This window comes from Mesoplodon densirostris, chromosome 16 (genome assembly GCF_025265405.1).
Source record: "Mesoplodon densirostris isolate mMesDen1 chromosome 16, mMesDen1 primary haplotype, whole genome shotgun sequence".
NCBI lineage: Eukaryota > Metazoa > Chordata > Mammalia > Artiodactyla > Ziphiidae > Mesoplodon > Mesoplodon densirostris.
Window position 1 is genome coordinate 27866414 of NC_082676.1, and position 26095 is coordinate 27892508.

General features: G+C 38.6%; 1 protein-coding gene and 1 non-coding gene across 3 annotated transcripts in view; one reads left to right on the forward strand and one right to left on the reverse strand.

Annotated features, from left to right (window-relative positions):
- The window catches only part of CSNK2A1 (casein kinase 2 alpha 1), a 56783-nt gene that overhangs the window by 15958 nt on the left and 14730 nt on the right, over window positions 1–26095 (reverse strand). For both annotated transcript variants that reach the window (XM_060120494.1, XM_060120495.1), the window contains exons 2-6: window positions 9768–9978; window positions 7634–7745; window positions 3184–3285; window positions 2619–2669; window positions 512–571 (exon numbers count right to left, since the gene is read on the reverse strand). In XM_060120494.1, the coding sequence (XP_059976477.1) occupies window positions 512–571; window positions 2619–2669; window positions 3184–3285; window positions 7634–7745; window positions 9768–9868 (426 nt within the window). In that variant the 5' untranslated portion in view covers window positions 9869–9978. The remainder of the gene's footprint in view (window positions 1–511; window positions 572–2618; window positions 2670–3183; window positions 3286–7633; window positions 7746–9767; window positions 9979–26095) is intronic.
- TRNAK-CUU (transfer RNA lysine (anticodon CUU)) lies at window positions 20137–20209 on the forward strand. The gene has a single exon. It is a non-coding gene; the product is annotated as a tRNA-Lys (tRNA).

Here is a 26095-nt window from a genome sequence, read left to right on the forward strand (position 1 = left end):
AAGCTGATCTTCTGACTACTGGAAGCAATATATTTGGTGATCCCACTTCAGGAATCAAAGTTCATTCTAAATCACCAATCTCTAAGCACAGATTTACATAATCTTTAGGACAATGGCCCTTTGAGGGCTGAGTTAAAGTTTACTGTTTTACTTGTTCAATTTTAAGTAAAATAAAGTACACCAGGAGTTTTTTTTTTTTTTTACAAGTTTTGACAATTTAACTGTAACTTTCATAAGAGCAAGATAGAGATTACAAATATTTGTTAAGGAGTCCCACCTCTCTTCTAAATACCCCTTCCAAAGCATTGTAAATTATATTCTTACTAGACCCTTATTCCATAACCTTTATATCAGCATAAGAATTCTGATGCTACTAATTTATTTAAAATTTATATAAACAGACCCCCAAACCCCATATTTTACAAAGTTAACCCACTGGCTTTTCTACAGTCATTTGGATTATTTAACAAAGGGGAGATCTAAAGATATTTAGTATTCAAGGTTCTCTTACCTTCAGAATCTCATACATGTAAAATCGAATATCATAGTCTGTTAACGTCTGGTACAATTGCTGTTAAAGACAAATGCAACATTTGAGCCATGAAACAGTACTGAAAGGAAGGACATTTCTCATCCTCATTTGTAGTAATTCAAATCAAGACTGGGCTCATTTACCACTGTTCTAAAATCTGTCTGTTCATCAGTCTCTACTTCTCCAATATAACACGAAAGAGATACTTTGGGTCTTTAACTCTATATATAAAAGTGAAGAATTACTTAAGTTCATATTGCTGAAGCTATAATCTACTTTTGGGAACATACCAATTTACATATGCAACACGCACTGATATACATTTGTAGTTTTTCATTTACCTCCAGATCTTCTCATAAAACACATGTGGGCAAACACATAGCCTCCTTAGTAGGGAATTAATTCACCTTTGGCCTAGTTACAGGCACTGCAGATCACCAGTTGGTATGCAGATGGATTGCTGTCAAATCTGCTGAGCCAATTTAACAGAACTGTCCCAATTTGAAAGTAAACTCTGAACATGTCATGAAAGTAAACTCTGAACATGTCATGTATCTTTCCCAGTTTCTAAAGAGTTTCAGACTTAAAAAAAAAAAAAGTACATATCATTAAATGGTCAGTGGTGTCCTCTGACAACATTCTCCTTGAAGTTATCATTCTGATTCTAAAACAATTCTTCTTCCTTTTTTCCTCCACTCAGCAAAAGAATTCACTCATTTATTGATACCTAACATTTCTTTTTTAAAAATTTATGTATTTATTTATTTTTGGCTGCATTGGGTCTTCGTTGCTGTGTGCGGGCTTCCTCTAGCTGCAGCAAGTGGGGGCTACTCTTTGCTGCAGTGCGCGGGCTTCTCACTGAAGTGGCTTCTCTCGTTGTAGAGCACAGGCTCTAAGCACGCGGGCTTCAGTAGTTGTGGCACACGGGCTCAGTAGTTGTGGCTTGCCGGCTCTAGAGCACAAGCTCAGTAGTTGTGGCGTACGGGCTTAATTGCTCTGTGGCATGTGGGATCTTCCTGGACCAGGGCTCAAACCCATGTCCCCTGCATTGGCAGGCGGATTCTTAACCACTGCACCACCAGGGAAGACCCATATACCGAATGATACTGGCCTGGTGCAAAGGCAAGTCAAATACCTTTACAAGTTAAAACCCAAGAGAGTGCCTACATTCTTCTGTTGTGCTGGAATTGAGAATTGCCGAAATTCTCCAGAATTTCCAGAAGTCAGAGATATCTGTTGCAGAGGTTTGCGCTTTACCAGAATTTACGCTACCCTTCCCCACCCATCTCTTTTTAAGATCTAGAATCCAAAGCTTCTGAGGAATCCTAAGGTATAAGCAAGCAGTCCTTGCTTTTATATATACACAATACATTTCTTCTTGAACTTTGTCATTTTAAAGAGAAATGTCCTAAGGCCAGATCCTGACTAAACATGAGCTGTTGCTTTCATTAAGTATGACATCACTGGAAACTGTCAAAACGAATGGTAAACTGTCAAATGGTGAGAAATAAAAGTACTGGTCATTAGAAAGAGCACTAAACAAATAAAAAGGCAAAATACCAAGATATGGAAAGTGAGCATTGTTTATACAAGAGTATGTCTATATTTAAATTTAGCACTGTAAGAGGACTTCCCTGGCAGTCCAGTGGTAAAGAATCGCCTTCCAATGCAGGGGACGTGGGGTCGATTCCTGGTCGGGGAACTAAGATCCCACATGCCTCAGGGCAACTAAGCCCACATGCCGCAACTACTGAGCTCAGGTGCCTCAACGAGAGAGCCCACGTGCCCTGGAACCCGTGCGCCACAACTAGAGAGAAAACACACACGCCACCAACTAGAGAAGCCCGTGTGCCTCAACGAAGATCCCGCATGCCACAACTAAGACCCGATGCAGCTGAAAGGAAGGAAGGGAGGGAGGGAGGGAGGGAGGAAGGGAGGAAGGAAAGGAAAAAAAATTAGCACTGTAAGGATGAAAAGCTCTTTTTAAGTAAGTTAGAAGGAAGCTCTTCTAACAGTAACATCCCTGAAAGACTTTCTATGTGGTCTAAAAACCCAACAGCTTGAAATGGTTGGTTATATATTATACCTTGAAGTCTGTGTTGTTTACATGTTCAAAAACCAAGGCGGGAGTTCGTGACTAGGGGAAAGAAAAAGAAAACACACATTAGTAACAGCCCTGGCAGCTTTAGTGGGCACAATGTTTGCGGACACTACGTGGTTAATTTGGCAGTCCTTGCCTCAGTAGTAGGAAACCCTCTATTGCTATAAGCCCTCCCCACTCTGATCATCACCACACTTAGGTCATATTGGGGATGGATTTCAAACAGAACACATGGAGCTGAAGTCTCACCAGGCTCTAGGCAGCCCAACAATGCGCCCATCGCCCATCGGCATCGGACCTGAGTTTGCAAAATGGATTAACACATTTCAGTTTCCAGTGCTATCAGTCTCTTAGCCTAGAAGAATAAGAAATAGTCTGTGGGTGGAGATCTCTTTGAAAGAAAGACCCAAGCTAGTTAAGTGGTATAACTGATTAAGCACTTTTAAAGCAGGACTTAATGGTAGAAGGAGGAACAAACAGAGGCCAGTTGTGCTCAGGGTCAAACACCACCTCAGCCCTGGTGGGCCTTACTAGCACCTATTATACTCACCACAGGGTCTTTTACAATGTCTGCCAGTGTGATGATGTTGGGACCACCTCGTAAATTCTCCAAAATCTTTATTTCACGCTTGATTTTCTTCTTCTTTACTGGCTGAAAGGGTAAAAGTACATAATTAAAAAAAATTATTTCAGGATATTTCAACAGGTAATGTAATACATGAATGGCTTACTTATGAGCTCCTTGAAGGAAGGAAATGTGTCAGATTTATCTCTGAATCCCCCTTCTCCTAGCCCTGTACCAGGTACTTTGCAGGTACTTAGCAAATACTGAATTGAAAGAAAAAATGATTTCCACTCCAAAGACCAAAATTCTGCAGAATTACCATTTAATTCCAATCATCAGTCCTAATGTGTTAACTTTTAAAAACTATACAAACTAGGAATGTAAATGGTAATACTAAGATATATCTAGAAAAATCTTTTTATTAATTAGCATGAAACATGGGGCTCTTTCCATTCCTTTCTCTAAGTCTTATAAACACCCTACAGAAATGAAGGAGATCAGGACCAACAGCAAAGATGGCCACACCATCTTTGTGCAGTATAACCTTTTGGGTTAAATGTGTGCCTAATGTGAATCCTTCTTTCACTGCCTGCTAGCTGTGTGTCTATGGGCAAGTTACATAACCTCTCTAAACCTTTCATTATGGGTAAAACAATCAACAAGAGTACTTATCTCATAATATTATTGCAAGAATCAAATGAGGTACCTGAAAAGACCTCAGAATATGGCTGAGACATAACACATAATATCTATCTAGCCTTATAACCAATATATCCTCCACATTCCTTTATCTTCACCCATCATTTCCCCATCTGCTCTGGTACAGAAATCTCTTTCTTGTTTTTTTTTGAGAAGGGCTTTGGTCCAAATGCACCTCCTCTACAAAACCTTCTTTCTAAACAGTCTAAAACAGTGCTGGTCCAAAAGAAATATAATGCAAGCCACATGTGTGTTTTATTTTTTATTGTTTTATTTTTTTGGCCGCGCCTCACGGCTTGTGGGATCTTAGTTCCCACACCAGGGACTGAACCTAGGCTGTGGCAGTTAAAGTGCCGAGTCCTAACCACTGGACCGCCAGGGAATTCCCCACAGGTGTATTTTAAATGTTCTAGTACCCTCATTTAAAAAATATAAAGAAACAGACAAAATTAATTTTAATAATACATTTTAGTTAACAAAAATATAACCAAAATGTTATCATTTCAACATGTAAATCAATATAAAAATTACTAATGAGCAATTTCATATTCTTTTTTTTGTACTAGGCCTTTGAAATCTGCTGTATTTTATGCTTACAGAATATCTCAGTTTGGACCAGCCATATTTCAAATGCTCAATAACCACGTGTGACCTGTGTCTGCCACACTGGACCAGGCAATCTTTCCTATTGGTGTTGGTCACCTCAGACTACTGACGCACTGCATACGCTTCTTAGAAACTGTTGTTAAGTATATATCATCTCTTCATTAACAAGACTACTGGTTACTAAACTTTGATTATCAACCTGGGTTTTTAAATATACAAACTGTATACATCTGCTGAATCAGAATCTTGAGAACAGAGCTGGAGATCTATTTTTAGACACTTCTCGGGTTGATATTCCAGATCTAGGAACTATCAAACAATACTGTATAGACTCTTTTAACCTTTTCTTGAGTCCTAAGCACATGGTACAGCAGGAAGCAAGCACATTATGGAAACAGACTGTGCTCAAAACCTGGCTTTGTAGCTGTGTAGCTTTGGGAAAAGCACTTAAGTGTTTCTGAACTTTACACTTGCCTTGCAGAATTGTGATGTAAATACTACAGCTACAAAAGGGCCCAATGCAAAGTAGACAGTCAATAAATGGAAACTGGGAATTCCCTGGCGGTCCAGTGGTTAGGACTCCGAGCTTTCACTGCCGAGGGCCCGGGTTCGATCCCTGGTCAGGGAATTAAGATCCCGCAAGCCATGAGGCGTGGCCCCCCAAAAAATAAAAAAAATATTAAAAGTAAATAAATAAATGGAAGCTGTTTTACTAATAGCGAATTCCACATTTAATTCAATCCATGGCCTCAGCCTTGCTTCTATCAGAACTCACTACACTGGCTAGGAAACAAGCTGATCACAAGTTTTCTATTTGCTTCGACTACCAGTTCTTTCTGATCTGCTGGAGTATCTAGGAGATGTTTCTACTCTCCAGGAACTAATCCATCAATCTCTCTCCTGTTTTCTACTAAATCACTATATCCCAACTGCTGGTTGATGGCAGAAAGCTACAAAACCTTTATTCTACAGAACCCTTAAAATCTATAAACTTACAAAAGCTAGACAGAGCAGGCAGGTCACTTAAATCCTAATTTAATGTGATCAATGCACATTTTGTCTAATAAATGGGGGAAAATTAAAAAATTTAAATATAGTTATGAGTGAACTTAATCTATAATTATACCACGTAGCTACACAGTTACAGTAACATATACAGTACAGTTAGGAAAAGACTGAGCTAGAAAAAAAAATCTTTCCAAACCACCCATCACTCAAGACCATCAATGGCTCCCAACAACCTAGATGAGATAAAAATCATATTTTTCAAGGCTGGAAGGAAATGGAGATGTTATCTTTTCCCAGGCCATCACTAATTTAATCTCCCTTTCCAAGTTTACTTCCCATGTATGATCACATGACAGCTTCCACATGTAACACTTCTCTCACTTATTTCTTCCTCTTTTCTTAATCTTGTGCATTCTAGATTATGCTTCCCTTCCATGCTCCCATGCACACCAATCCAAATCCTTCTCCCACTCAGGGCCTGAAAACAGTTCCAGGGAGCTTTGCCTAACCATCACTATTCTCTTCTGAACTGTAAGACTCACTATTTATGCCTTCAGATGACTCTAAATAATATATCACCTCAGTCTATCATATACTTTTCCATAGGAATATCATTTTACAATTACACAGAACTTCCGTTTCCAAAGTATATATCTATATACAATTTTGTATTTGATCCTGGTAACTCTCATTTTCACAGATGAACCAATATGTCTTAAATAATTAAAAGGACTACCATGGCTAATTACTTTTAGAGTTTGGATTAGAATCCAAATGTCCCGATTTCCAGCCTAGTTCTCTTTCTACACAACATATAAATACTTAAACTTTGGTTCCCGAAAGGTATGCCAAAACAACCCCAGCAAATTCACATGTGTTCTGTGGGATTTTTAATTTTTGAGGGAAAACGCCAATTAATACTTGCTGTCTGTCAGTTACTGAGTACACCACCAGCCTGAGGTAGTTCAGTTTCAATATTAGATTGCAGTACATTCTCTTTTTAATGGCATATTTTTGTGAAACTGGGTTTTCAGCAGTTGCTGTGACAAAAAGCAAGTATTGTGCAAAAATCAATGTGGAACAGGAAATGAGGCTGCTGGTGTCCAATCTGATTCCAACATTTGAGAAGTTGTGCAGTGACTAACAGGTATACATATCCCAATAGTAATTAATTATGGTTATATAAGAATAAAATAAAATTACTTTTCTCTTTCAACTTATGTGTATAATTTTTTAAATGGCTACCAGTTGAAACATAAATACCTTTTTTAGTTATTTGGACTTAACTACTTAATAAACAAAACTGTATTTCTTTTGGCTTAGGGGTACTGTGAGAGTCACTGAGGCAATATGGGTGCTATAAATTGAGAAAGTCTGGGTCCCTCTGCTTCTCGTGTCAAATATGGAAAAGTTCCTGTGGCAAGGAACTGTACGCTAAGTTCCTGATATATGGCAGTGTACAGTACAGTTATAACTAAATCACAATTTGCATACAGATAGCTCATTGGCCAAATCTGGCCTGCATGGTGTTTTAAAAAACTCGAGCCAACATTTAAAAACCAGGGGAATTAGTATACAAATATAAATGTCTAGCTTCTTTTTGCAAAACAGTACCAAACAACATTAGACTTGCATTGCTGCTGGGCAATCATCAGCTGGAGCTGGAGCACATGCCATAGTACCCATCACTCACATCTTCTAATCATGGGCACTTAAATCAGATTAGCTGCATTAATTAATGTCATCCACCTGTCCTCTAAAAGTCTGCATTTGTGGCTCCTCATCTTTACACAGTAGAGCTAAAAACTCATTGAAAACAGAAGCATGGAATAGAACTAAAAATGTAAGAAATAGGAAATCAGTGTTAGGCAAGATCTAGGACAGAGAAGACTGCATCTTTACTCCCTCCCTCTGCCACAATCTAGCTGTACGATTTGAGTCAAACATTTCTCTTGCTTCAGTTTCCTGATCTGTCAAATGAAGATAATCTCTTCTATCGACTTCAAAGGAGCAATAAAATCAAGGTGTTAAAGCACTCCAAAAACCCTTTCAAGTGCTACTTTAAAAAAAATTTCTAAACTCCCAAAACCTGTGAAGTTATAATCTCTCTTCTTGTACTTACCTTGAGAATTTTAACAACAACTTTTTCATTATTTGTGATGTTGATGGCTTCAAATACTTCACTGTATTTACCTCGGCCTAATTTTCTAACCAACTGGTAGTCATCTTGATTTCTGGGAACAAAAAGAGTCAGTCACAATGATTTAAAAAGTTCAAATTATCAAGCACTAATTCAACTTACAAAACTATAGCCAGTAGAGTAAAAGAAATAAAATGTATTTCAAATAATTCCCAAATTGGTTTCTTTGTATTTTTAAAAAATTTGGCCAATTTAAAATGTGTGTTCCAAATCCCAGAATTAAAAAATTTAAGACTTTCAGTTATTCTTTCAAATCCCAAGTTGTTCACATCTCTATTGACATACCACACGTAGATAGCTTGTATTGGGGTTTGTTATGTATGTTTGTCTCCAACAACAGACAGCTTTCCCTTGGAAAATAATTTTTATATATTCCTGTCCCTCAGTGCCTGGCTCAGTGTTGGCATCTTACAGGAAGTCAATACAAGAATATTTCATTTCAGCCACACTTTGGGAGCAGCCGATTTTTAATGGGTCTCTTTGCAGCTAAGTGGCTTTCAAACATATAGGTTTGACCTCCAACTTGCCCTCCAAAGCTCTGAGGACAGTCCACGTAATGAAGTTTGCAAACCACGCCACAGATCATGAACCACAGTTAGGTGTCCCTTCTCCTACTTTTACCCATATTCCAAGACTACTAAGCAACATCAGAGGTGAAAAAGAATAAGGGAAATGCTAAAGTTTTTCTCCCTGCCTCTGCTTACAACTTAGAGGAATTTGCTCTAAAGAATGAGAGTCTTTTCAATAAGGCCTAAATGCTATTTACTCCTGCTGGAGACACTGAAAATTCAGTGTAAAAAATGTAAAAAATCAGTCATTCATTTTTCTCAAGCAAAAAAAAAAAAAAAGTGAATGAACAGAGAAGGTAAAAGGTACTAAGGACAATGGACAATGTAATAATCACGGCAGGTCTAGGGAAGGAAGCTCTTAGCTCTGGTCGAGTTCTTTTCCTGTGGGAGGGCACAGAAAACAAATACAAGCAAGCAAACAGCACCATGCCAAAAACTCAAAAGGGTTGTTTAGTGCCATTTAAGCAGAACTAAGCTCAAAGCACTTAAGTTGAAGAGAGTTGAAATGTCTGCAGTAAAATTCAGGTATTCCTAGAGTCCGAAACATGTGATGTAAGAGGAAAATTGTTAGATTATCAATAATGATAACACTTATTGGCACTGTACCATGGTTCTTAATGGTATCTTTGAAGCACACTGTACCTCCTTGTGCAGAGATAATGTACTTACCGTTAAGAATCATGGCCCAATCAGCATTAAAACACACCCTATGACAAATTTTGAAGACCATTTACATGCTATGAAAATCACAAGTGGACAGATATAAAATGTAGTGTATGGGAGCTGCAGCTTTACCAAGCTTTCAAATTGCTATCTTTTGCATTTGAATATCAAAATAATTTTATCACAAAAGGTACGAGCTGATCAATTAAATACATACTATGTTGGGACAAGAAATGCAAACATCCAAATGAGACTGCACAGAAAATTAGGAGGGCAAACACAGCTGTTCAGGCAGACTGCAACTGTTCAGGATGGAATTTGGGCTGAATTCCACGTTACACATGGCTAGCCTCATGATAAGGGCAAATGTTTTAAGGGTTTAATTTTGCTTCTCATCAGAAAGAGGACACCTTTCTGGAGAACTGTTTTATCCTTCAGTATCATCATGGGACAACGTTCTCTGACCTCAAAAATACTTTATGTAAGAGCCTGGTGTTTTCAAAGTCTCTCAAGTATTAATTCTCACCAAACTGCAAAGCCCTTAGCTGAGCAAGCTAATAGATAACTCTTTGTTACCATACAGAATATATACATCGGAGAAAAGAATAAGAGACCAAAATGTTTTTTAAATGGTAAACCCATCAGAACTGTTAACTGACCAAAGCCAATACCCTGTTTCTTTACTGTGGAAGAAAACAAAAATTGCGTTCAATCTTGAGGTTTATAACTGTACAGTCAGGGAAGCTTCCTGTTGTAAATTACGCAACAAATAAACAAGAGTCAGCCCTTTGGGTGAGTACAGTGAAGTAAACGGAAATTATTACCCCCATTCCACCACATGTGACTCGTAATCCCAGTATTCTCGGGGTCTGTGCGTGTTAACATCTGTGTAAACTCTGGCCCTGCTTGGCACGGGTCCCGACATGTCAGACAGGTTGGCGGACAAAGCTGGACTTGACGTTTGGAGAGATGGCAATCACTGTGTTGAGAGGCAGCTGGGGGTTAAGACCTCGTTTCAGAACTGTTTTCTTCAAACTGCAGAAACAAAACACACAAAGGCCAAGGAACCATTTTTAAAAAGCATATAGGAAGAAAAAAAATCATCCTGAGTAATGGCCTCAAACATACCTTTGGCTCTCCTACATGTTAACCGATGAATATATCCCAACTGTGCCAATCACAGTGTTTCCTGAAACATGGGGAAAAGTTAAAACAAAACACCAAAATCCCAAGAAACATACTTAAACCTATATTGGCCCTAATCCTATTCTACAAAGTAGCCTGTTACCTCTTCATCTAAAGTTTGGATGCTCTTTAAAAGATAGCCTGAAAGGGAAGAATGGCATTGTGGATAAGCCCATCAGCACTACTACTATTTATACATTCTACAAAAAGTATTAGCAAGGGATTCCCTAGTGGCACAGTGGTTAAGAATATGCCTGCCAATGCAGGGGACACGGGTTTGAGGCCTGGTCCGGTTTGAGGCCTGGTCCGGGAAGATCCCACATGCCTCGGAGCAACTAAGCCCGTGCACCACAACTACTGAGCCTGCACTCTAGAGCCTGCGAGCCACAACTTTCGAAGCCCGCGCACCTAGAGCTCACGTTCCACAACAAGAGAAGCCACGGCAATAAGAAGCCCGTGCACCGCAATGAAGAGTAGCCCTGGCTCGCCATAAGTAGAAAAAGCCTGCGTGCAGTAACAAAGACCCAATGCAGCCAAAAAAAAAAAAAAAAAAAAAAAAAGTATTAGCAAGAACAGCACTTTCCTTTCAACAGCTTTCTACAGCTCAAGTAAGGGTGCTAAAACACTCTAGAATGGTGGCAAAGTCAAGAGTACAAACCTTAGCCTGACTCTAATATTTGATGAAACCAGGAAGAGAATAAAGACTTGTTCTCATACATCAAAGTTCAACGTCGTTTTATTATTTGGGTAACTTTACATAATAATACGTAGGCCAGTGATCACCATTTGAAAGATACACTTGATTTCATTAAAAAGAAAAAGAAAGAAACCAGTAATTTCCTCCTGATTTATTTAATATAGGAGCAAGCTTAATAAAAACAGGTGGAGGGCTTCCCTGGTGGCACAGTTGTTAAGAATCCGCCTTCCAATGCAGGGGACACGGGTTCGAGCCCTGGTCCGGGAAGATCCCACATGCCTCGGAGCAACTAAGCCCGTGCGCCACAACTACTGAGCCTGCGCTCTAGAGCCCGCTCGCCACAACTACTGAAGCCCGCACGCCTAGAGCCCGTGCTCTGCAACAAGAGAAGCCAACGCAATGAGAAGCCTGTGGACCGCAAAGAGTAGCCCCCGCTCGCCGCAACTACAGAAAGCCCGAGCACAGCAATGAAGACCCAACGCAGCCAAAAATAAATATAATTAATTAATTAATTAATTAATTAAAAAATAAGTAAATAAAAAAACTGGTGGAAGACAGTACTATATATTGGCTGACCTAATGCAGAATTTGATACCGAGGAAAAGCTGGTAAAATTTTAGAAATGTGCTTTCTACCAAATCAGTAAACTAAGTCTCCTTCATGTCTTCCCCGACCACTCCAATCTCGTTATCTCCATTCTCCGAGATTCCTATAGCATTTGTAGACTCCCTTTACTCTGCATTTAGTTACAAATGTATTGAGGGAACACCTTTATTCTGTTTGTTTGATGGGACACTGTCCGATGATGCATAAATCACAGAATAAAGCCAATCATATTTAAAAAAAATATATTGAGTCTCCAGATGTTATAACCTGAGGAAGACACATCACCCATGCATTTTCTGGCCAAGACTGTGTAACCTCAATCTAATTACAAGGCAAAGACAAACAGAAAATGAGGAAGCTTCTACTAAAAAATTCAGGGGTAGGGAGTAATACACTGTGCTCTTTAAACATGTCAATATTATAAAAGATAAAGGAAGGCTAAAGGGACATGACAACTAAATACAATGTCCTACTCTAGACTGTATCCTGTACTAGAGGGGAAAAAATGCTATTACAAATACTATCAGATCAAATGACAAAACTGGATTTAGATTAGGTGTATACAAGAATGCACTCACACATGATAAAGCAAATGGGGTAAAATATAACAGTAAGTAAATCTGGGTAAATGGGGATACAGATGTTTCTTTGTACTATTTTAATTTTGTTGAAACATATATTTTTTAAAATTGTGGTAAAATATACATAACATAAAATTTACCAAAATTAACAATGTTTAAGCATACAGTTCAGAGGCATTAAGTACATTCACATTCTAGTACAACCATCACCACATCCTCCATCTCTAGAAAATTTTCACCATCCCAAACTGAAACTCTGTATCCATTAAACACCAACTCCCTCCTCCCCCAGCTCCTTATACAACCACCATTCTATTTTTTGTCTCTGAGTTTGACTACTCTAGGTACCTCATGTAAGTGTAATTGTAGAATATTTGCCCTTTTACACTTGGCTCATTTCATTTAGCATGTCTTCAAGGTTCATCCATGTTGTAGTATATGCCAGAATTTCCTTCCTCTTTAAGGCTGAGTATCTCCATTGCATGTATATACCACATTTTGTCTATCCATTCATTCATCAATAGACACCTGGGTTGTTTCCACCTTTAGGCTACTGTGAATAACGCTGCTATGAACACTGCTGTACAAATATCTTCTGGAGTTCCTCCTTTCAATTCTTTTGGGTGGAACTGTGGATCATATAGTAATTCTATCTTTAATTTTTTGAGGAACCAGCACACTCTTTTCCACAGTGGCTGCATCATTTTATATTCCCATCAGCAATGCACAAAGGTTCCAATTTCTCCACATCCTCTCCAGCATTTATGTAATTTTTTTTAATAGCAGCCATCTTAAGGGATACAAAGTGGTATCTCACTGTGGTTTTGACTGGTACTTCTCTAATGATTAGTGATGCTAAGCACTTTTTCAGGTGTTTACTGGCCATTTATTTATCTTCTTTGGAGAGATGACTATTCAAGTCCTTTATTTTTAATTTTTTTTTCTTTTGCTTGTTGAGTTGTAGAAGTTCCTTATATATTCTGGATACTAATCCCTTATCAGATATGTTATTTGCAAATACTTTCTCCCATTCTGTGGGCTGCCTTTTTATTCTGTTGGTGGTGTCCGCTGATGCACTAAACTTTTAAATTTTGATGAACTCTAATTTGTCTATTTTGTCTTGTTGTCTGTGCTTTTGGTGTCATATCTGTACTATTTTTATTTCTGTCTCTTATAAACTTGAAGTTACTTCCAAGTAAAAAGTTTTTTAAAAATGGGTATAAGAAAACTGAGGCCCAGAAAGAGGAAAATTTACCTATAATCACATAGCTACTTAACAGGAGAGTTAAGGACTGGAAACCAAACTTCTGATTCTTGTGACGATAATCTTTTTTGCCATGTAATCATAAACTAGTTAGATAACAACAGCTAACACCTACAAGCATTCACTACGTGCTTTATGTGAATTATTTCATAACCCTTACCACACAAGGAACTGGTAAGGACAGTTACCATTACCCCCATTTTAAAGATGAGGAAAATGAAGCAAAGAAAGGTTAAGTAACTTGCCAAAGGACACACAGCTAGCAGGAGCTGATGACACTTAACCAGACTACAAAACAGAGATAACTGTATTCACCTCTCAGGTTTGTGGTGAGGATTCAATGAGCTAATAAGTGTAAAGTGTTTAGAACTGTGCCTATTTGAGACCTCTATGAGACTCACAACAATCTACATGTTCTTTCCAATGTTGTATTTAAGCTGGAGCTTAGCTACTACACCAAAAAGTAAGCCAGAAGAGATGTCTCCTTATGCCCACAATTTCAGCGGCTTAAAGCTTTTAGAGGAAAAGCAAGAAAGACTAGGATGGGGGTTAATGCTATCCTCCAAAAGTGTGACAAACAATGATACTCCGCCCCCCCAGCAATATATGAGATCAAAAGATCCATATGTCTACCTACGAATTCTCCAATTCATAAAAGCCCCTATAACTTGCCTCTGTTCAACTCTGGGGTTCCATATGTATACAACTTAAATGGCCAGAACACAATAAAATCATTCAGATACTTACTAAAAAGTGGACCAAAGCCGTCTTTAAAATAATTTCCAAATATTTATTTCTTTGGTTTTATAAAACCACCTGGGTGATAATAACCTAATGTATCTTTACCTAATATCGATTAAGTATAAACACACACACACACCCAAACAAGCAAAAAACCAGAAAGCAGACACTTTTATTGTAATTTTTCTTCTTCCCAAAGAAACAAGGTCGTTTGTGCTTTAGGACTGCTGGCTTTTTTGGTGATGATTATCACTGCACTAACAACAGCAAAAGACACTAGGGAGATGGGTAAAGGTGTGTGTAAGTGCGCAAATAGCCAAAACGGTATAGACAACAGCATTAAACCAGCAAAAATAGTCCCGGGAATTTATGAATTTTAACACTACTAAACTCTTAAATTCTTACCTTCTTCTCCGAAACAGTATCTTTCTCTTCAGTCTCTATATTCCTTTATAGGTATTTTATTCTTTCTGTTGATATTCTGTAAGACACCCTGGATCTCAAAGCTCTTCCCCAATGAACTTAAGAAGTTTGTAAAATCAGCACAAATTTAATAAATGGGATTAGATGCAATATGCAATGTGGTGAAGCAAGCAGTGGAGTCCTGGGTTCAAATCCCTGTTTGGCTACAGGACCTCTACTGGGGTTCTTCCAGCTTTGATTCATCACTTATAAAACCTGCCTAACTGCACTTGCAGACTGAAGGGAAGCTCAAGTGAGATGATCTTCCAGAAAGGGCTCAAAAACACTGAACACATGTAAATTATTATTAAATGATTACTAGGCCATTGCTCCTTAGTGAAAACTAATAAGCAGAAGCCTAACCTTAAAAGCCTGTGGTCTTCACTCCTAGTTTTCTGCAAAGTACAGAAATTATAGGAGCTGTGGTTAACTCCCAGCCTCTGAGGGCCAACTCATGGGTGGACATGCCATTACAAAATGAGACCTCATTTCTCCGCGGAAATCATCTGACTCACATGGAAAATATTCCCCAACTCCCATTTATTAGCCCATGTATCAATCACACTCTTACCACCCAGTCTTCTGCTCTCATAAGGCCTTGGCATTCTCTGAGAAGCACAGAGCAAGGCTATTCACTAATGAAACTCCTGAGATTCTCAAGTACTTGTTTGACTGGCCCTTGCAGCTTTGTGCCTCATCAACTGGGACCTAATTTATGAACTGGTGAATTTGATTCTCCACTGGGAGGGCAACGAGCTATTTTGCAGTAACCCAAAGAGGTGCTTCACTTTACTGTCATGCATACCAAATAATCTGCTTAGAGTAAGAGAGTCATTCACATGAATTCCAAATAGTTGGCCTTCATTAATTATGTGGGGAGAAGAAAATAGGGGTGGGGGACGGTGGGGTGTGTGTTCTTAAACTATAGCTTAGCAACTTCAGATAAATAAAATGGTGCAGGGAGGGATGAGGGAGGGTGATGGAATGGGGTAAAGAGGGGATGTGAAAAGATAGAAAAAAGAAGATAAACATTATTCTATTCAGAAATACTATTTCACTTGTACTGCTGTAAATGTGTATGTATATTCACATGCAGCCTAAAAGGAAGGAAATACAGGGACAGCCTAAATCTCTCAACTACAGATTTGGTTCTTTCAGACATTCCTTCCTTTGTTCATCCCTTAAATATATGAGCATCTACTATGAAAAAGTATTATGCTAGGCTTTGGGAATACAATAATGAGCAAGGCAGAACAGTGAGACGAATGTGCCTTTAAGATTTTATCTGCAGATTAAGGATAATGAAAATTCATTGAAGAATTTTAAGCAGAAAAGTGACCCATATGTACATTTTGAACAAGTTTACTCTGGCTGGGTGTGAGACAGGCAAGAGAGAATAGTTTCAGGGAAACAGAAAGCTATCAACAGTAGCCTGTGTAAGACAGATGATGAAGGCCTGACCTATGGTGGTAGCAAAGGAGATAAGTGAACTAATATGACGAACAAAATTTATGGTGTAAAATCAATAGCTCTGGGTGGACTGGATAATGGGGTAAGGAGTGGAAGTGACTTTTAGATTTCTGGCTAGAGAGACTGTTGATGCCATTCATGAGGACAGAAAACATTCTGGAAGAGCTCACAAGTCAGGTTTTGAACATAAGGTTAAAATGGCTCTTTGACATATTAAAAAGGGTACTGAAAAGGCAATCAGGTATTATAAGTCTGGAGCTAAAAGAGTTTTTCAGCTTTAAATACCTGTCCCCCACACCTCTCCCCCAGAATTGTATGTGGCAGGCATTTCTTTTCCTAATCTACAGATAAGAAAACAGCCTAAGTAAATTCAGTAGCTTTGGCAAGAATATCCAGTAGAGATGGAGCTGGGATTCAAAGCCAAAATGGCTGGCCCCCAAGGTTCATGTCTTTTCATTCCTATCGAACTGAACTTATCACTTTCTACATCATACCTTAATTTCCTTATTAGACCCTTAGCTCCTTGAAGTCAAGATCCATTATCTAATTCATCTTTTGATTTTACAGTACCCAGCTCAAGTCTCTGCATTTTGTATGAGGTCCAGTAAATATTATTCGTCAATCAAATCAATGTTGGTTTATTTTCAAAAAAATGAAATAAAAATGAAGTTGCCTCCAAAAGGTAGAGTACCCCTAAACACTTCAGGTCATCTGGTACATAGCTAGGAAAATTAAAAGACTAACTCAAGAGTTCTTGAGTAATTTTCTCTTCACTCCCCGCCCTACCATTATAGCTTCTTCTATTAAATAACAGGGCCACAGTTAAGATTTGTACTTTTCTCCCACAACAATTAGAATTAAGAGAATACTGAAGAAACTCTAGTTCAGCAATTTTTACAATGGCTTATCTGAAAGTTGGGAAAAGTGCTTGAGTCCTGAGTATCCTGAAGGTCAATTCTCCTACCTACCATTCACAATAGAAGTATACCTTAAAAAAATATAACTTACAGAAAAAGTATTACCTTTCCTTTTAATTTCCATTTATTTATTTTTGCATCACGCGGGCCTCTCACTGTTGTGGCCTCTCCCATTGCGGAGTACAGGCTCCGGACGTGCAGGCTCAGCGGCCATGGCTCACGGGCCCAGCCGCTGTGTGGCATGTGGGATCTTCCCGGACCGGGGCACGAACCCGTGCATCGGCAGGTGGACTCTCAACCACTGTGCCACCAGGGAAGCCCTAATTTCCATTTTAAATGACCTTACTTAGTTCTTACTGTCCTCATGTATTGCATAAAAGGAGATGTAACTTTCATGGCTAATAATTTCAAATTTCAGATCACTAATTCTATTTTAAAAGCCCTCAGACTGACTCTGAAGACATGGCTAAGTTTTGTTTGCTCAATGCTTAGCCTAATAAAAGCCAATTAATCAACTATGACAAATTATCTTGTCAACACGATTTTCCCTACTAAAGTCAGACCACACCTGTAACCAAAGCCAATTATTAATACATGGCTCTGCTTGACCTATATTTTAATAAAATGCAAGGAAAAGAAAACTTCACTAAATCATCAGGCTAAAATATGTACTGTGAAACTAGTAAGTTTATTGACATAAATGTAACAGAACTAATTAATTTCAATAAAAACTCCTGGGCCTCCCTGGTGGCGCAGTGGTTAAGAGTCCGCCTGCCGATGCAGGGGATACGGGTTCGTGCCCCGGTCTGGGAGGATCCCATATGCCGCGGAGCGGCTGGGCCCGTGAGCCATGGCCGCTGGGCCTGCGCGTCCGGAGCCTGTGCTCCGCAACGGGAGAGGCCACAACAGTGAGAGGCCCGCATACCGCAAAAAGAAAAAAAAAAAAAAAACTCCTTTTGCCCTCTTCAGTCAGTCTCTCCCTCTAATCTCTTCTACTCCATGTGATTTCTGTTTTTCAATCTGGCAACTAAAAAAGAAAATCAGAGGCTTAGTGAATGGACCAATATCAGAAAATGCACAAGTCTAATCAGTCATTTGTACTAATGTAGTTTTATAGATCAATTTTCTAGTATTAGAACTAGAAAAGGTTATTCTGGAACTCTAAATTTAAAAATTTTTCAAACTGTGACACAGTTTTATTATGTCTTTTAACTCTAATATTTATTAGGGTCTCCATCTTAAGAGAAAAAAAAAAGTTCCCCTGCCCATCCCTAGATCAACCATAGTTAATGAACAAGAGCTCATACTCGTCCAGGCAGGACAAAGAGTTCTATAGTAAAGAATGCGGAATGTGCTTATATTGCACTGACTGCGTGATTTAGGACCACTTGTTTAGAGGAAAAGCAGTTGTATGAGGAAAAAACACCTTTGAAGCACTGCAGCAGAGAATGAATTCTTCTTAGCAATCAGGCAGCAAAAACTGGTAAGAGGATTTGTGGAACAAACTACGTATATGTTTTTGCCTTGTTGTAGAAGCAAAGACAAACATTTAGTCATACAAACTTGTCCTTTCCCCTTTCAAAGTGGCACTGTTTAGAAGGTCAAATGAACACAAAAAAAGCATAAGTAGTTAATACTATCTGAATTACTTGTTTCAAATGTCCATAGTTGCCCTTAATTTCCAATTATCTCCTCCTTTCAAAATCAAGAGCAGAATGTTCATTCATTAAGCATTTATCTAATGCTTATTATGTACCAGGAAACATGCTTGATTGCCAGGAAGGGATCCTTTCTCTAGGCCCTGGAGAATAAAGAGAAAGTAATTCTGCCCTCCAACAAAGAAAACAGACCATTAAAATCTCTGATCAGTGCTTGAAAGAATCAAGTCAGGGTGCTCTGCAGGAACTGAAGGGAACTGAAGTCACCCACCAACCCATTATCATCCATTCAATACATATTTATGGAGTACCTCAATGTTTGGGGAAAGGCAGTCAGGGAAGAAATAACATCTAAGCTCAGTTTTGAAGGATGCACAGGAATTATTCAGATGAGAAACACCAATACAACAAATTGTAAAGCACAATTCTTTAAGTTAGGAATTTTAAAGACCTATAACTTTGTATCCCAAGATGACCAAAAGCTGGCACACCCTGTTATCCTCTATAAGAAGCACATCAGATCAACAACCTTTTAACACCTACGGTGGAAAACACTAGTGCACTCTGCTCAACTGTTACTATATGTGGCCCTCTCCCCCGAAACAATGATTAATTCACAACCACTGCACTTTAGATCTCATTCTCTTCCTTTCTCCACTCCTCTAACAAATCAGTTCTATTGCAGAGGTCACAAAGCGAAATGCCTAGAAAGGACAAGTAGCTAGAGCTTGTAGACAATCCCTGAAAGTGTGATCTCTTCTCAGTTTTCAAAGTGAAGATTTTTGCAGGAAACTTTCCTGTCTTCAGTAATGGCGGGCTAGGTTATTCAGGTCAAGTCTCCTACTGAGAACCAAAGAGAATGGCACACACACACACACACACACACCCACACACACACACACCACGGACAAGCATATAGCCAAAAGTGAAGAGAAAATGAGAACCCAGAGCAGTAAGCAAGCAAGGAAGCCCAAAGCGTCCTTGTTGATCCCTGAGAATTAGAATTTTGCTCTGACAGAAACCAAAGCCCAGGGCTCTCACAAGGTGAGGAGTCCCTCCTCATAATAAATAAATAGATAAATAAATAAACTGAAGGTAGGAAAGAAGGGAGGGAGGGAGGATAAAGACGAGGCCCTCAACATAATAAGCTGAGACTTGAGAGTTACAATCTTAGGGTGGGAGTGAACAGCGAGTAGAAGATCCAGGGAAGAACTATAGCCCTTTGGAGGGAATGTCTGATCTAAAGCTTGTTTTAAGGTGGTCCCTGGACCAGTAATGTCCACAGATACCCCTGACATGAACAAGCTTGCTGTGGGCTTCAAATGAATCCTACAAATAATTTTTCATATACAATATCCAACTTGTAATCAAAGATAACTAGGTGTTGAAGACTCCAATAGTTAGACTGGCAGAAAAGAACAGACAACAGAAAAAACCCACAGAGACTTAACAACTATGTGGACTATGCTTACAGCAATAAGTTTCAGAATATCTGCAGGGAACAGGATACTTAAAAAGTAACAGCAGATTTCAAAACATGGAAGAACAAAACAGAACTTTCAGAAATAAGAAGTGACTGAAATGGGCTGATTTAACAGTAGATTCAGGGAACTCTCTGGTGGTCCAGTGGTTAGGACTCCACACTCTTGATATGGAGGGCGCTGGTTCAATCCCTGGTCAGGGAACTAAGATCCCACAAGCTGCGTGGTGGGGCCAAAAAAAAAAAAAAAAAAAGGTAGATTCAAAAGGATGAAGAGAAAACTAAGGAACTAGAAAACAGGCTAGAAATTATCCCCAGTGTAGCAGAAAGGTCAAAACTATGAAAAAATAAGAGAAGAATAACACTGTGAAGTAGTTTGATATACTTTTAATTGGAACTAGAAGAAAAGGAGAAAATGGGACAGGGCAGAGGCAATAGCTGAAGAGGTTAACAGTTGAGAAAGTCCCAGAAGCAATTAGACACAATCACATTCCAGTAGCCAACAAATACCACACAAGATCAATAAAAAGAAATCACAACTAATCATGCAATAAAACAGAAGAAAAACCGAAGATAAAGAGAAATTTGAAAAGCAAGCAGAGAAGACAGACTGCATTCAAAGAAGCAACATTAGAACAGTTTTCTCCAAAAGCAACAATGAAGCCAAGACAGTTTAATACCTATAGTGTGCTGAGGGGAAAAAAACCCGCTGCCACATTAAAATTCTAGATCCATGGGCTTCCTTGGTGGCACAGTGGTTGAGAGTCCGCCTGCCGATGCAGGGTATGCGGGTTCGTGCCCCGGTCCGGGAAGATCCCACATGCCACGCAGCAGCTGGGCCCGTGAGCCATGGCTGCTGAGCCTGCGCGTCCGGAGCCTGTGCTCCACAATGGGAGAGGCCACAACAGTGAGAGGCCCGCCTACTGGAAAAAAAAAAAAAAAAAAAATCTACATCCAGTAAATATCTCTAAAGAAAGAAAATAAGGAACAATAATCCCATTTGGAAGGTTTGAATTGAAAGAGAAAATGAAGAGCAAAATTTATGGAAAAGTTCAAAAAAAATCTTTGGTAAGTTATGGCTCCAAGTTACAATATTTATGATGGTATCTTACTGATAGAACAAAAATACCATGTATTTCCAAACTAGAAAGATTGGCGGTGGGGGGGGGAATTGAATAAGAAGAATCCAAAAAAAGGTAAGAAAAAAGAAGAAAAAACAGAGAAAAAAGTTACACAAATATGACTAATTATATTAAATATAAATGAAATAAATCATTCTGGTAAAAGACAAAAGACTGTCAGACTGGATTAAAAAAGAAATCCAAGTGAACCAGAATAACCAAACCAGTCTTGAAAAAGAAAAATAAAGCTAAAGGAATCATACGATCTAATTTTAAGTTATTTATTGCAAAGCTTACAGTTTTTAAACCTGTGTCATTAGCAAAGGGATAAAACATAAATCAATAGAACAGAATGAGGTATAGAAATAGACCCACACAAATATGGCCAAATGATTTTTGACAAAGGTGGAAAAGCAGTTCAATGAAGAAAGGATAATCTTTTCTGTAAATAGTCTTGGGAAACTTGGTGACCCATATACAAAATCACAACCTTCAATCTAAACCTCACACCTTATAAAAAAAAACAACTCATAATGGATTGTGGATCTAAATGTAAAATGATCAAACCTTTATAAGAAAATCTTGTGATTTGAGATTAGGCAGAGTTCTTTACATGACACCAAAAGCACAATCCATAAAAGTAAAACCTGAAAAACTGGACCTCATCAACACTAAAACATTTCTGCTCTGTAAAAGACCCTGTGAACAGAATGAAAAAAATGCCACAGATAGAATATATTTGCAAATCACATACCTGATAAAGGACTTGCATGTATGAAATACAAAGAACTCAACAATAAGAAAACACTCCAATTAAAAAACAAGCAAAAGGGGGCTTCCCTGGTGGTGCAGTGGTTGAGAGTCCGCCTGCTGATGCAGGGGACACAGGTTCGTGCCCCGGTCCGGGAAGATCCCACATGCCGCAGAGTGGCTGGGCCCATGAGCCATGGCTGCTGAGCCTGTGCTCTGCAACGGGAGAGGCCACAACAGTGAAAGGTCCGCGTACCGCAAAAAACCCCAAAAAACCAAAAAAAAAAAACAAGCAAAAGATGTGAACAGACACTTCACAAAAGATCAAATTAAAATGAGATCCACCAAAGAGTTATTAAAATACCTTAAAAATAAAAATTTGACGACACCAAAAGCTGGTGAGGATGTAACAGAAACTAATTAGGAGCAACAAAAACTAATTCATTCTTGATGAAAACGCAACACGGTATAGCAATCTTGGAAAAATTTGGCCACTGATTATAAAGTTAAATAAACACCATATAACTCAGCATTCCCACTCCTAGGTATTTACTCAAGTGAACTGAAAATCTATGTTCACACAAAAACCTGTATGCAAATGTTGACAGCAGCTTTATTCGTAATTCCAAAAAAATGGAAAAAACCAAGATGTCCAACAAGTGAATGGATAAATAAATGGTGGTATAATCATACAATGGGAAACAAACTATTGATTTGTACAACAACATGGATGAATCCTAAATATATTTTGTTAAGGAGCCAGAACCAAAAAGCTAGGTATTGTATGTTTCCATTTATATGACATACTGAAAAAGGCAAAACTATGAAGACAGAACATGAGTGACTGACACATGGAAATGCAACTGTTCTGTTTAATACTGCAGAGGTGGATTTATTACTCTAAGTATTGTTAGAACCCATAGAACTGTGCACCACGAACAGCGGACATTTCTGGATGCAAATTCCTAGCTCTGTCCACTAAGAGCACCTAGAAGTAGTGTCAATGAGTAGCAACAAGAATAGTGTCCAAACCTTGGTTTCTCAATACCTTTCTCCAATAAAAGGAAGGCGGGCTCTTTAGAGAAACGGCTGATTCTAGGATCGAGGCAGGGAAAACATAGGATAGCCTGGCAAATCTTGTAGTCAAAGGGACATGGGAGCCAACCTGAAAGAGTTCCAAGTGCAAAAGCTTGAACAATTTGAATAAAATATAATGACAGCATTAGATAGTAACCCCAAAGAATAAAATAAACATCCACGAGTCCACACTATATAAATAAATGATTTAATAAATTAAAAAAATCTTCCTTATACAAGAATTCAACTTACACATGTAGAAAGCAAAAAAGAAATAGAAAATTACCATTAGATCAGCACAGTAATCGCCACAGGCAAGATCCACTGACTGATGTTAAAATTGGTTAGTAAAATTTTTAAGAGAATAGGATATTTGCATAGCCTCTAAGTATCTCCTCCAGGATACTCACTAACTACTATGATGGTTTTAACATATGTCCACAAATTATTTGATATGCCTCCCTCGAGGAGGTGTAGCTTAATGTTCTTTCTCTTGAAGGTGCGTTGGACTTAGGAAAGCCCTTCTAATGAATAAGTATGGAAAGGGAGAAATAGCAACTCTACAGTGCAGAAACCTGGTAGACACTATCTAAACATCACTAAAGATCAGTTATGTTAATATCATATACCCTAAATATGTAATGAGAAGAGCACATCACCTCTGTGGCATTCTCAAAAAGCCATAACCATAATCTAATCATGATTAGAGATTAGAAAAAGATTAGAACCTAAATTGAAGGACGTTCTACAAATCTCACCAGTCTTCTCCAAAACTGTCAAAGCTTTGAAAATCAAGGAAAGACTGAGAAACTGTCACAGACTAGAGGAGACAAAACAACTAAATGTAATTTGGTATCTTGGACTGGATCCTGGAACAGAAAAACGACATAACTGGTAAAATCCAAATAAAGTCCACAGTTTAGTTAATAGTACTGTATCAGTGTTAATTTCTTAGTTTTAATAAAGTGTCATGGTTATGTGATACGTTAACATTAGGGGAAGCTGGGTGAAGGGTATATGAGGATTCTATCTTTGCAACTCTTCTGTAAATCTGAAATTACTTCAAATTAAAAGTTAAATGTGGACAATACTAGGTGCTAGAGAGATCTTACATTGCTAGTAGGAATGCAAAATAGTATAACAAAGCCCTTCTGGAAACAGTTTGGCAATTTCTTAGGAAGTTAAAAATTTTCACGTAACCCAGAAGCCCCACTCACTATGTTCATAAAAGCCTATACATGTAGATTTACAGCAGCTCTGTTCATAATCACCAAAGAATCTTAAATGGATAAGCAAACTGTGGTCCATCCATACAATGGAATTCTACCCAACAATAAAAAGGAACTAACTACTGATACACACAGCTTTGATGAATCTCAAAAGAAATACTGAGTGAAAGAATCCAGTTTCAAAATATTATATATTGCTTGATTCCATTTATATAACATTTGTGAAAAGATAAAACTATAGTAACTGAGAGCAGAACAGTGGTTGCCAGAGAATAGGGGTGGGAGGCTGGGTAATGTGAGGGAGGTGATATAATTGTCCTGTCCCCTTGTTGTGATGGTGGTTACTTGACTCTCTGTGTGTCAAAATTTACAGAACTGTACACACAAAAAGGAATCAATTTTACTGTATACTGATTTAAAAAATAAAATTAGGGCCTCCCTGGTGGCGCAGTGGTTGAGAGTCCGCCTGCCGATGCAGGGGATACGGGTTCGTGCCCCGGTCTGGGAGGATCCCATATGCCGCGGAGCGGCTGGGCCCGTGAGCCATGGCCGCTGGGCCTGCGCATCCGGAGCCTGTGCTCCACAACGGGAGAGGCCACAACAGTGAGAGGCCCGCATACCGCAAAAAGAAAAAAAAAAATTAATTAATTAAATAAAAAATTAAATTAAATTAAAAAAAGGGAGAAATCCTATCATATGCTGTATCCTAAAACACAGGATAACATGAAGAACATATCTGAAATACTTAGGGGAAAAAGACTTAGGAAAACTGATACAAGAAGAAATGAAAATCCTGAATATCCAGCCATTTCCATTTCAATCAGTATTGTAACTGGCTATCAGTTTTCAACCTCCATTCTATCCGAATGTCTTCCTACTGCACAGCTTAGTATTTCCATAACACTTTGTAAAAAGTTTAAAACTTTTTAAAATGTTAAGCAAATGAGTACTGAACATGCTCCCCCCGCCTTTTCTGTGCCGTTATACTTTATGCCCTCCACAATACAGCTTGCTAGGGGAAATCCTACTCACCCTTCAAGAATCAGCAACTTTTACGTCCACAATGAAGCCTTCCACAACTCTCCAAAATGAACCAAAATACTTCCTCTGTGGTGCCAAAGCACCCCTATATACTTATGACATTATCACATGTGTTTTGTTTACATACTTCCCACTCATTAAACTATCAATTCAAGGACCTGAACCATGGTTTATTTCTCTTGGTATATACCCTGTGTTTATCACAGTGCCTAAGCATGTTGATATGTTCCATAAATGTCTGATGAACTGATATTAAGACAGTAATAGACAATATTTTGGCAAAAATCAAATTTCCTTGCATACGGACCTGCTCCTGTTCAGAACTGAGAAAAGCAGTTTGGCTGTACAAGTATAATGGATATTTGATGTGCAGCCAATTTTAAAGATGCTCTTTGGTCTTGCATGTAAATTTTATCACATAACAGTCATACTATCACTTCCCAATGAGATGTGAAGCCAGTCAGTATGTGTGAGAGATGTTTCTTTGGAACCACAAGTTTTATGAGGCCATGCATTTTACCCAGGTGATGAGCACAGTGCCGTACAATCCTTGATAGAGCTACAGAAACAGTTCAGTACTCTATTACTGAAAAATGCGAACCTTGGATTTAAAAGAACAGGAACACTGGAGCCACTAGGACCAAATATGACCTTGGATCTGTCATTTAACCTATCTGATTACAGTGAGGAAACTGCAGAATATAAGGCGTAATATCCTCTCCCTCTCCCTCCTTTACTATCATGGAGATAGGTTACCCAGGAGATACTCCCTGCAGGTGATCAATAAGCAATAATTAATAGGGTGGGTTGTCCTAGACTTGCTAACAACAGATAATAGGCTGGAACAGAGGGCAGCAAACATTTTCCAGCTTC